The sequence below is a fragment of the Salvelinus namaycush genome, chromosome 31, assembly GCF_016432855.1.
Source record: "Salvelinus namaycush isolate Seneca chromosome 31, SaNama_1.0, whole genome shotgun sequence".
Classification (NCBI taxonomy): domain Eukaryota; kingdom Metazoa; phylum Chordata; class Actinopteri; order Salmoniformes; family Salmonidae; genus Salvelinus; species Salvelinus namaycush.
The window spans coordinates 8475843-8488980 of record NC_052337.1 but is presented as its reverse complement, the minus strand read 5'-3'; the positions used below and the strand labels follow the sequence as shown (position 1 = coordinate 8488980).

The 13138-nt window shown below is 46.1% G+C and overlaps 1 protein-coding gene across 1 annotated transcript; it reads right to left on the bottom strand.

The window, feature by feature from the left end:
• Positions 1-3656: 3656 nt before the first annotated feature.
• Positions 3657-7807, bottom strand: ptges (prostaglandin E synthase). Its single transcript, XM_038970644.1, has 3 exons — positions 7554-7807; positions 7327-7409; positions 3657-4493 (listed from the first exon to the last, which is right to left on the bottom strand). The coding sequence occupies exons 1-3, from the start codon at positions 7659-7661 to the stop codon at positions 4244-4246; spliced, it is 441 nt and encodes a 146-aa protein (XP_038826572.1). The 5' UTR covers positions 7662-7807; the 3' UTR covers positions 3657-4243.
• Positions 7808-13138: the final 5331 nt, after the last annotated feature.

The window sequence follows — 13138 nt, the reverse complement described above, 5'->3', positions numbered from 1 at the left end:
TGTGTGACAGTACAAAGGGCAGGAGACAAAGGGCAGTAAGACATGGTTTTAACTCTAGACACAGAAAAGGTAGGAAAAATATAGAGGGTACGGGGCAACAGAGGACGAACAGCAGAGGGGCTAATGATCTTGGTGCGGGGGAAAAGGGTCTTGGCTTCCGGGGGTGTAGCTGCGGCACCATAGCAGAGTGCCAGCGCCTCAGGCTTGACTTTCTTGGATACCGGTCGGTGCTGCAGAAGCAAAGTGGCCCGGGCCTTACGGAACCCCTCCCGGAGGTCCTGGTACTCTGCAGGGCTGGCGGAGAGGTCCGGGGCAAGGTATTGGGATTCTCAAGCCCTCAGAAAGACATCCTGGGGCAGGCAGAGCTGACTTCAGGCAATGAGTGTGGCAGGATGGGCTCCAGCCCACGATGGCACCGGTAGCGCAGTCAATGGAGGGATTGTATCGCTGGAGCCAAGAGAATCCCAATACCACGGGAACCTGTGGAGATTCAACTAGCAGGAATTGGATCATCTCGCTGTGGTTCCCTGACACTCGTAGGTTGATGGGGGTGGTATGGTGGGTGACCCGGGCCTAGAGAGCCCCCAAAACATGCATGAGAGCATCAGCTGTTCCGGACGACTGCATGATCACCCGATGTGAGTAAGACCAACATGTTTCAAGCAGACCACCGTAGTCCCTGTGCCCAAGAACACTAAAGTAACCTGCCTAAATGACTACCAACCCATAGCACTCACGTCTGTAGCCATGAAGTGTTTTGAAAGGCTGGTCATGGCTCCTATCAACACCATTATCCCGGAAACCCTCGACCCACTCCAATTTGCATACCGCCCCAACAGATCCATGGATGATGCAATCTCTATTGTTCTCAACCCTGCCCTTTCCCACCTGGACAAAAGGAACAACAATGTGAGAATGCTATTCATTTACTACAGCTCAGCGTTCAACACCATAGTGCCCTCAAATCTCATCACGAAGGTAAGGACCCTGGGACTAAACAACTCCCTCTGCAACTGGATCCTGGACTTCCTGACGGGCCAACCCCAGGTGGTAAGGGTAGGCAACAACACATCTACCACGCTGATCCTCAACACGGGGCCCCTCAGGGGTGCGTGCTCCCCTCATGTACTCCCTGTGCACTCATGACTGCATGGCCAGGCAAGACTCCAACACCATCATCAAGTTTGCCAATGACACAACAGTGGTAGGCCTGATCACCAACAACGATGAGACAGCCTATAGGGAGGAGGTCAGAGGGCCAGGACTAGAATCTCTCCCTCAACGTGATCAAGACAAAGGAGATGATTGTGGACTACAGGAAAAGGAGGACCGAGCACGCCCCCATTCTCATCGACGGGGCTGTAGTGGAACAGGTTGAGAGCTTCAAGTTCCTTGGTGTCCACATCACCAACAAATTATCATGGTCCAAACACACAAAGACAGTCGTGAAGAGGACACAACAACGCCTATTCCCCCTCAGGAGACAGAAATGATTCGGCATGGGTCCTCAGATCGTCAAAAGGTTCTACAGCTGCACCATCAAGAGCATCCTGACTGGTTGCATCACTGCCTGGTATGGCAACTGCGTACGGCCCAGTACATCACCGGGGCCAAGCTTCCTGCCATCCAGGACCTCTATACCAATTGTCTAAGACTCCAGCCACCCTAGTCGTAGATTATTCTCTCTGATACCGCACGGCAAACGGTAACGGAGCGCCAAGTCTACTGTAGGTCCAAAAGGCTTCTTATTAGCTTCTACCCCCAAGCCATAAGACTCCTGAACAGCTAATCAAAGGGCTACCCAGACCCCTCTTTTACACTGCTGCTACTCTCTGTTTATTATCTATGTATAGTCACTTTAGCTCTACCTACATGTACATATTACCTCAATTACCTCGACTAACCGGTGCCCCCGCACATTGACTCTGTACCGGTACCCCCTGTATATAGCCTTGCTATTGTTATTTTACTGCTGCTGTTTAATTATTTGTTACTTTTATTTTCTATTTTTTACTTATCTATTTTTTACTTAACACTTATTTTTCTTAACACTTCTTAAAGCATTGTTGGTTAAGGGCTTGTAAAGTAAGCATTTCACTGTAAGGTCCACACCTGTTGTATTCGGCGCATGTGACAAATAAAATTAGATTTTATTTGAAATTTATGAATTAAAAATCTGAGAACGGTAAACAATCATTTCTGATGAAAAAAAGACAACTGTAAAAGATGTGTGGATATAGTGTTTTGGTACTAAACTCTTTATATCTAAGCATCAACATCAGCTTGAGACCTCTATTATTCCTTAGACAAACATTGAATGTCATTTCCCCAATGAAAACCCAATAAAAGAACAAGGCAAGACAGAAAGTGAATTCATTAAAGAACTGGCTTTACTGTCTCATGGCACTCCATACACATCCATTTACTGTCTCATGGCACTCCATACACATCCATTTGTACATTCAACAAGATGCCCATTCTTTTCAATGCACATTCAATAACGGAGTAAACAATAAAGTAATACAGTCATTTGGAACTGTAACTAGGAAAATGCAGTAACTTGGAACTATGAAGCAGTAACTTGGAACTGTGAAACATTAACTTGGAAAGGTGTGGCAGTAGCTTCCCACTAGGCATGCACTGCTTGAATCAACATTGTTTCCATATAATTTTAATGAAATTACATTGAACCAATGTGGAATAGACATTGAATTGACTTCTGTGCCCAGTGGGTATTTGGTATTTTATTAGGATCCCCATTGGCTATTGCAAAAACAGCAGCTACTCTTCCTGGGGTCAACACAAAACATGACATAATACAGAACATTAATAGACAAGAACAGCTCATCAGTCAGTTGTGTCAGTGCAGTACATGTTGAGTGACCTTCTCTATAAGCATGCTGAAAGTCTGTAGTTAATTTATTTACAGTGAAATAGCATTGTACTATGTCAAACACAAAGACTTTGGAACTGTGTTGCAGTAACTTGGAAATGTGTTGCAGTAACTTGGAAATGGGTTGCAGTAACTTGGAAATGGGTTGCAGTAACTTGGAAATGTGTTGCAGTAACTTGGAAATGTGTTGCAGTAACTTGGAACTGTGAAGCAAAGAAACACAGAGGTGGAGGATAAAATAGATGTTATGATTATGGACAATTCAGCAGTCATAGCTCCTATCTAGGTCCAGGATCAGACCAGGAAAAACTATGGGCTGTAGTCAAATCCTGTGATCAGGAAAAACTCTTGGCCTCATCGGTAGCCCATCGACAGGTGTGGTAGACCTGATGTCTCTGTGTCATCATCCCCCATCTTGTGATGCCATGGTGGCCAATGCTAGATAAACGAACACAGTGAACCACCACACTGGAAACGTTCCTTAGAATGGCACATGCCTGCTATTCAGTTCAACCTCTAAGACTGGATCAAGCTGGTTTCAGCTAAAAGGTCATTATATCCCAGACATGTCCTACTAAAATAGCTCTCAGTGAAATAAAATAGGTGCAGTGAAATGTATTGTTTTACAGGGTCAGCCATTGTAGTACAGCACCCCTGGAGCCAATCAGGGTTAAGTATAATTAAGCAATAAGGCCCGAGGGGGTGTGGTATTGGGCCAATATACCACGGCTAAGGGCTGTTCTTACGCACAACGCAACGTGGAGTGCCTGGATACAGCCCTTAGCCGTGGTATACTGGCAATATACCACAAACACCTGAGGTGCCTTATTTCTATTAGAAACTGGTTACCGACGTAATTAGAGTAGTAAAAATAACACAGCTGTCAGCCAATCAGCATTCAGAGCGCAAACCACCCAGTTTATAACAAGAAATAGAGAATGAAAAAGACAGAAACAAGCAACAACTTGTGTATACACAAACAACATGACAACACAATGAACTGGTTAAAAGGTTCAATGTTTACTAATTAAAACCTTAATCTTCAGAGAGTCCCCTGGACTATCAAGAGGGAGGCAATTGACTTCAACATTGCATAGCAAACATACAGTACTGCAGGAGGATGTGCTTGCTAGAGCACAACAATGACTTCATTTCAGAGTACACACTTTCAGAGTACATACTGTCTTACAGTCGAGAGACACAAACTGCTATGGTAGCATTGATGGCGATATAGTCTTGAGGATTTCCCTTGTATGAAAAGCATCTCTTGCAGTATCCTCTACCGCTGATCTCACAGACTGAGATCAGTCACAGATTGAAGCGGTCACAGATAGATCCAGAACACCACAACTACCACGAGGAGGCCACCGCCGCGAGGACCTGCACGGCCATGGACACGCAGGGCACTTGGGCGACGACATAGGCCAGGGAGCGTGTGGGCGCCCGCAGGACACACAGGTAGGCCACTGTATGAAGCACGCGGAACAGGAAAAAGACCAGGAAGTGAGCGCGGGCCACAGCAAGCGACGGGCCAATCAGGGAGTACACAGCCCCCAGGAACAGGAAAGGGAAGATATTCTCCATGTCGTTACGGTGAGCCCTGAAACACAAGAAGAGAGAATATTACATTTCATGTTTTAGATGTATATATTTTTTTACATTAATTGATTGGATATAGTCATATTTATTATCATGGATGTATGGATTTTACATGAATAACTAAGCTGTTCACACTGACTCAACAAGAATAACTTGAATACACACAACAGCTCCCCACGCTCACACATCTGTTTTGAATCAGAAGGTCATTCCTGGAGCTTACGGTATCGTCGTCTGACTCAGCCGTCTGCCACTGACCCAAGCAGTGCAAAAACCCACTTCCGCTGTGATTACTCCACACACATGCAACTTTCTCCATTAGCCAACATAAGGGAGGGGTTTAGCCTACTGCGTAACAGAAGGAAATGCCTTCATGGCCAAAGGGAGTACAAACACACAGCTTTGCTGAGCGTGGAAACCCTCCATTACAAGTCTGTGCGTAGATGCTTATTCGGGTTTCTTTCTTTAAGTGAATCACTTCCTCTCTTCTGACTATCACTTAAGAGAAAATTCCTCTCATGGATTCCAGTCTCTGTCTCTAAATAGACCTATAGAATGTCGCAACGTATGCATGGGCTTTACCAGCAGCTGTCTGAGTCAGTCGTAAAACCCAAACCATGGATTATCAATCATCCTTAAAAAGGCCAAAACAGTTGTAGTGACTCAATAGTATGAATTTTCTTCAGAAGCCATTTAGACATTCCAATGAAATCAGATGTGCTGAGAAAAAGGAAGAGGATGGCTGTATGTAATCTCTGAGAAGTGCAGCATGTTATTCATCTTGCTTTGTTGAATTCAAGTACCACTCCAACCAATCAACATCAAGACATGGAAAACTCCCATGGTGTAATCTAAATAGAATAGACCCTTGAGTGTTTGATTCTTTTGGCAGAGTTGTTAGGAGTTTAAGATTGATAGGAGTACAGACTGAGACCAGAGAGGAAAAGGTGAAGCAAGAGGGTTTACTCCACCCAAAATCTGTCCACGTTAAACAGATCAATATTTATACTAAGCTATATGGAATATTTTTAAGAAGGTCATAGCAAGGATCATTTAGCTATTTGATTTTGAATTTTAAGACCCAATCAAAAAAATATTTAAAAAGATAATTTGATGCAAAAAAAATTGGGCCTTACTGCTATTAGCCCATAAAAACGCATTGAATAACAGATTCACTACATGGAACAACAGACACTCCCCCAAAAATATCAAAAGGAAGTTTGTTCTGAAGTGTCTGTCCTATATCTGAGAGATATAATAAAGATCAGGAAAGATTTATTTTATGTATTTAACTCCATATTCTTGCCATTAAACAGTCTCCATATATAATGCCATTAATTTGGGGGACCTTCAGACGAGTCTTGTGAGGGCTGTGGATGTTGCTCAGAGTCACATTAGTGTGTATGTAGCCCAAACGGTTCGGACGCTACAGACAGAAGTTGGCAGATCGGCTGTACCGACTTCAGACGAGTCTCCTGAGACTTGTGGAGGTCGTAGAGCAAAACGGAGAACATAATTGAGAGTCTCATCTTTCCATAGAGGGGTCATAATAGTTTGTAAGCAAAACCATTCGGACACTACAGATGATTTTGTGAGAAGACCGATTTTCGGAATGTCTCATGGTCTGACAAGCAGCGCTCTACCTCTGTTACCTTTCACCACAGATGTGGAAATTATATCTCTAGCTTAAACTGACGAATTGTTATGAGCATTTTTTGATGATGCTAATTATATTTCAGCGGGGGCATGGAGATCAGGGGGATTTAATGCTGTTCTTGGAGAATCTTAATTGGACCTAATTGATACCAGTCACAGAGCATTCCATTGTATTGCGCATCAGTGCATGAATGCCTGCTCAGCTCATCACATTTTACATCATCAATGAGTCGGGTCAGAAAGGACCTCATGTGAGGGGAGAAAAGAGGGGAAAGTTTTCAGTGTTCACTAGAAAAATAGTTTTTTTCTGCTGTCGTGGATCATTTCCTGTCTAGTTAAAACAACACAGACACTGAACCATATCCCAGCCCCAGGATGGATAACAAACGTCTGTGAAATAAAAATGAAAGAGCCACAAATGATCTCTAAAGAGTTCAACCAGCTCCAGGTAAAATTCTCCATTTACATGTTTGGTTGTCACATGGAATGTGGGGTTCGTGGTCACTATCAACATTGCCACTGCCAGTATACAATAAATCCCACGCTCTTTGTGATGGTGCTATAAAGAGCTCCCTTCGTTGCCTCTCTCTCACACACAAACAGCACACACACACACACATTTACTCAAAATGTCATGTTATTCTCAAGGGATTAAAATGCTGAATTTTGTTAGGAATATAGTTTGATTAAAGAAAAGCTATTGCTAAGACTGTTTTCTATATTGCTTAATTTCCTGTTACAAGAGGAATACCTTACTTGCAAACACTGTGACAACCAACCTCATACTGTGTGTGACAACCAACCACATACTGTGTGTGACATCCAACCCAGGATGGAGCTGGTTGTCACAAGTGGACAGAGTGTGTTTGATGGCTTATAACTCCATGTTGGAATAAGACATGAGGATAAAAAGAGTCCCCACAAGTATTGAAAGTGACTGGTGCTGAGAATTACTGCATTGTCGGAACTAGAAGCACAAGCATTACGCTACACTCGCATTAACATCTGCTAACCATGTGTATGTGACAAATACAATTTGATTTGATTTGAATTACACCAAAAAAGTGTGACAACCAACCCGGTCTCCACTACTGTTGAACATTATATTGCTACCACCAATGTCAATAGGCTAGGGCTAGGCTACAATACAATCTGAGAACAGTAATCGCTCTTCTCACCTTCGGCACCGTTCTACGTCCGGATCCTCTCTGCAGTACTGGACGCCGCCGTGTCTCTGCGCATCCTCTGGGTTAGCGAAAGCCTTCCCAGGAGAGAGAGATAATTCACAAATACCCTGACCAACGTTTATACAGCGCCATACTTTACTTTTGTAACTAAGATGTATTCAAACCATAGATCAAATACCGAACTAGCCTAATAAACTGTTAACTGCGAAGTATCTTACCTTTTTACGAAGCCTGACTTGTCCAGTGATGATTGCTATGATGTACATCTTGATGACCAGGAGAACACTATAGAAAACAAAACAGGAAAAAGCCTCGTTCTCCAACATGATTGTTTGGTATGATCTTCCAATTCCCAGGTGAAGTACTGCTGTGTTATCGACGTCTGCGGTTGGAGAGTTGCTCGTGCTCACACGGAGCCTAACTGGAAAGTATGGAGCGGGTTGTAGCCCCAGGACTCAACACTTTCACTGACGCACATTTTGGAGGGGCTGGTCTGGTGCCTCTCTCTCGCTCTCTTGTTCTCGCTCCCTCTAGCCACGTTTATACACCTTGTGGGTTTTGTGATCTGATCAATGTGGTCCAATCACTATCTGATCAATGTTTGTAACATCTACACATTCTATTAAAATGTGTATTTTACCTGCCCACCGTCTCCACATTGCAATATGTTTGACTGATATTATAAAACAATGATATGAATTCATTTATTTTAAGACAATTACTGATGCCATAAGTCAATGCTATTACCTGTCAGTGATTATTTAGGCCTGCATTATGATTTTTTAAAAATGGTTTGACCATCCAGATCTGTTTACACATGATTGATATCCAGATATTAATGGGTCCCTAACTACCTCCGAGGTGGTCAAGTGGATCATGCGTCTTTTAATTGTCGACACCTGTCTAAAAATGTGGGCATCAAGATCAGGACAAAGGACGCATGTCAGTACCAGCTATACATATTTTTACTGAAGTACTTTACACCACTGCTCCTAACCATGCGTTACATCAGGATCAAACACACACGCTTTGGTTTGCGGAGTCTGCAGGATGTTTGAACAGGGCTTTTCGCATGGAATTTTCTGAATGCTTGCGTTCAGGATGTTTGAAGTGCTGCAGGTTGTGTGGAGCGTGTGCAAAAGGAGGTGTGCGCGCCGAGCTTCAAAGAGAGTCTGAGGAATGAGAGCTGCACTCCTCTCTCCAGGAGAAAAACTTCCCCATCGATTTATTTTAGCCCTATCATTGCAGTCAATTAAATCGTTACTCAGATATCAGAGTTTAAAACATGACCACATCACTGCTGCTGATTTTCATTATTTCCTTCCAGTGGCTACACGTCATTCAGTGTTTTGAGCCCCACCTTTGTAGTTGCCTTTTTTGCATGTTATTTTGACATTAATATGTGTCACATATCAGTTTGCAAACAATAGAAATATCATTGAGTTATTAAAGCCTCATACAAACTTGGTCTCTTTTTGCTTTCTTGAGTAAAGCAGCTCCAAAATGCTGGTGTTTCTGCCTGGCTCAGTGCTTTCTGTGGTGGTGGGGCAGTCAGCGGAAAATAGGGACGTAGGGGTGGTAATGTTCTCTAGTTACGCCGTGATTGGCTCAGTCTTCTGTCACTAATGGGGACACTACGTCACTACGTCACGGCCAAATCTAAGGGTAGAGCTCGAAAATTCAAGCAAAGTATTACTAAGTGTATGTTGTGTAGCAAGCTGTTAGTATCCCATGTGCCTCACCCTAATAATTTGGTCCCTTTCCCCCTCATAACTAACCTACTGTTCTGATTTGGTGGTGAACATGTAGCTTTTAGCCTGTTTTAGCTAAATGTAATCATCAAATATTTTAAGAGCTTTCATTGTCTGCTTATATGCCCCTTTTATTTATCCTATGGTTCTGACTTGGTGTACAGGGAGAATACTGTAAGAACGGCCTGTGTTCTGAATTCTGTCGCTGTACATTTCAAAAGTGCTGAACAAATAGTTATATTGACTACGTCTGTCCTAGCTCGCTCATTAATGTCTTAATCTAAATTATCTGCTCGTCGTTCCCTTATGCCATAGTTTGTACATCTCAATTGTCAGTAGAAACCACATTTGTTTAAGCAAGTCAGCCATATCAGCTATGTTTTTTTTAAAGGCAGTAAATGAAGCTGAATGAACTGTTTCGCTGCCAGACAAGGCTCGGATGTGTAACGGCAGCCTTCCTCCTCTTCGTCTGAAGAGGACGCAGCGTAGTTCGTGTTCAACATGTTTAATAAAAGACGATAACGTGAACACTACACAAATACAAAATAACAAACGTGGCAAAACCGAAACAGTCCTATCTGGTGCAATGAACACAAAGACAGAAGACAACCACCCACAAACCCCAACACAAAACAAGCTACCTAAATATGGTTCCCAATCAGAGACAATGACTAACACCTGCCTCTGATTGAGAACCATATCAGGCCATACATAGAAACGGACAAACTAGACACACAACATAGAATGCCCACCCAGCTCACGTCCTGACCAACACTAAAACAAGGAAAACACAAAAGAACTATGGTCAGAACGTGACAGTACCCCCCCCCCCCCCCCCCCAAGGTGCGGACTCTGACCGCACAACTTAAACCTATAGGGGAGGGTCTGGGTGGGCATCTGTCCGCGGTGGCGGCTCTGGTGCTGGACGTGGACCCCACTCCACCATTGTCTTTGTCCACCTCCTTAGCGTCCTTTGAGTGGCGACCCTCGCCGCCGACCTTGGCCTAGGAACCCTAACAAAGGTCCCCACTGGACTGAGGAGCGCCTCTGGACTGAGGGGCGCCTCATGACTGAGGAAACTCCTCCGGACTGAGGGACAGCTCCGGACTGAGAGGTAGCTCATGACTGAGAGGTAGCTCATGACCGAGGGGTAGCTCATGACCGAGGGGTAGCTCAGGACCGAGGGGTAGCTCAGGACTGAGAGGTAGCTCATGACTGAAAGGTAGCTCCGGACTGAGAGGTAGCTCCGGACTGAGAGGTAGCTCCGGACTAAGGGCAGCTCCGGACTAAGGGCAGCTCCGGACGAATGGCAGCTCCGGACTGAATGGCAGCTCCGGACTGAATGGCAGCTCCGGACTGAATGGCAGCTCCGGACTGAATGGCAGCTCATGACTGGAGGGCAGCTCATGACTGGAGGGCAGCTCATGACTGGAGGGCAGCTCATGACTGGAGGGCAGCTCATGACTGGAGGGCAGCTCATGCAGCTCTTGACTGGCGGGCGGCTCTGGCGGCTCCTGACTGGCGGGCGGCTCTGGCGGCTCCTGACTGGCGGGCGGCTCTGGCGGCTCCTGACTGGCGGGCGGCTCTTGCGGCTCCTGACTGGCGGGCGGCTCTGGCGGCTCCTGACTGGCGGCCGGCTCTGGCGGCTCCAGACTGGCGGACGGCTCTGGCGGCTCCTGACTGACGGACGGCTCTGGCGGCTCAGGACAGACAGGCGGCTCAGATGGCGCTGGACAGACGGGCGGCTCAGATGGCGCTGGGCAGACGGGCGGCTCAGATGACGCTGGGCAAACGGGCAGCTCAGATGACGCTGGGCAGACGGGCAGCTCAGATGACGCTGGGCAGACGGGCAGCTCAGATGGCGCTGGGCAGACGGACAGCTCAGATGGCGCTGGGCAGACGGGCAGCTCAGACGGCGCTGGGCAGACGGCAGACTCTGGCCTGCTGAGGTGCACAGTAGGCCTGGTGCGTGGTGCCGGAACTGGTGGTACCGGGCTAAGGACACGCACCTCAAGGCTAGTGCGGGGAGCAGCAACAGGGCGTACAGGGCTCTGGAGACGCACAGGAGGCTTGGTGCGTGGTGAAGATGCACAGGAAGCCTGGTGCGTGGTGTTGGCACTAGTGGTACTGGGCTGGGGCGAGGAGGTGGCACCGGATATACCGGACCGTGAAGGCGTACTGGAGCTCTTGAGCACCGAGCCTGCCCAACCTTACCTGGTTGAATACTCCCCTTAGCCCGGCCAGTGCGGTGAGGTGGAATAACCCGCACTGGGCTGTGCTGGCGAACGAGGGACACCATGCGTAAGGCTGGTGCCATGTACACCGGCCCGAGGAGACGCACTGGAGACCAGATGCGTTGAGCCGGCTTCATGGCACCTGGCTCGATGCCCACTCTAGCCCGGCCGATACGAGGAGCTGGGATGTACCGCACCGGGCTATGCACACGTACAGGAGACACCGTGCGCTCTTCCGCATAACACGGTGTCTGCCCGTACTCTCGCTCTCCGCGGTAAGCCCAGGAAGTTGGCGCAGGTCTCCTACCTGACTTCGCCACACTCCCCTTTAGCCACCCCCAAGAAATTTTTGGGGCTGCCTCTCTGGCTTCCAGCCACGCTTCCGTGCTGCCTCCTCATACCACCGCCTCTCGGCTTTAGCTGCCTCCAGCTCTTCACGAGGGCAGCAATATTCTCCAGCTTGAACCCAGGGTCCCTTACCGTCCAGAATTTCCTCCCATGTCCAGGAGTCCTGTGTACTTGGCCGCTGCTGCTGCTGTCCCTTACCATGCTGCTTGGTCCTTTTTTGGTGGGTGGTTCTGTAACGGCAGCCTTCCTCCTCTTCGTCTGAAGAGCAGCGTAGTTCGTGTTCAACATGTTTAATAAAAGACGATAACGTGAACACTACACAAATACAAAATAACAAACGTGGCAAAACCGAAACAGTCCTATCTGGTGCAATGAACACAAAGACAGAAGACAACCACCCACAAACCCCAACACAAAACAAGTTCCCAATCAGAGACAATGACTAACACCTGCCTCTGATTGAGAACCATATCAGGCCATACATAGAAACGGACAAACTAGACACACAACATAGAATGCCCACCCAGCTCACGTCCTGACCAACACTAAAACAAGGAAAACACAAAAGAACTATGGTCAGAACGTGAAAGGATGATAGCCAGGTGTAGCAGTGGTAAGGTGTTGGGACTCTGCTGTTGGGATTCTGCTGTTGGGACAGCTTTATGTAGGCCCTAACAGTTTGTGGGCACCGTTTGTCACCGTTATAGTGCAATTAATGTATTGTTAAGTGTTGTGTTGTGGCTTTGCTGGCATGCATCTAAAAATCTATATTTTTAGCTTGCCCCAAGATTTACATGCTAAAATTGCCACTGTTTCCTTCTAATGAGGGACGGATTTAGAATTGAATAGCACTGGATAGCTAGGCCTACTGTCGCCAGGATAGGCACCTGGGATAAGGACTAAGGGATGTTTCGGCAGCCCTTTAAAAAGGCAGCGGTGAAACATGGGGGCTGCCTGATCTATATTGAATTCAATAAATGTGAAAGACTAATCAAGAACAAACTAGTCTTTGATAGGCTAAATGAGCTAAATGAGCCCAGTCAAATCAGGATGATGAGGACCAGAGAAGGTGATTCTAGGCGCACAGAGAGTTTAAAAGGGCAATCTGCAATTGTTACATCCAGTTTTGGACTTATTGATATGCATATTGATTCTTTGAAGAATATAACTTATAAATGCCTCATGAGCTTAGTTCAACTGTCCTACCCCATCAGAGCCCAAAATATAAGCTTGTTTTACTCCCATGTTTGTAAACAATGAAAATGTTAACAAAGACTATATAGCTTCAAAACATAGTTAAATAATTTTGATATCATGGATGGTCAGTCTTTGCATCCATAGCTCTGTCTATGTGTTTGAAAGTGGTTACATTTTTCCAGGCCCATCCCTCAACTGTTTACCAAAACACAGGTGGGTTGACCACTTTGTTATTGTTTCAATTAAAGACTCTAGCTATGTTTTGAGGCTATA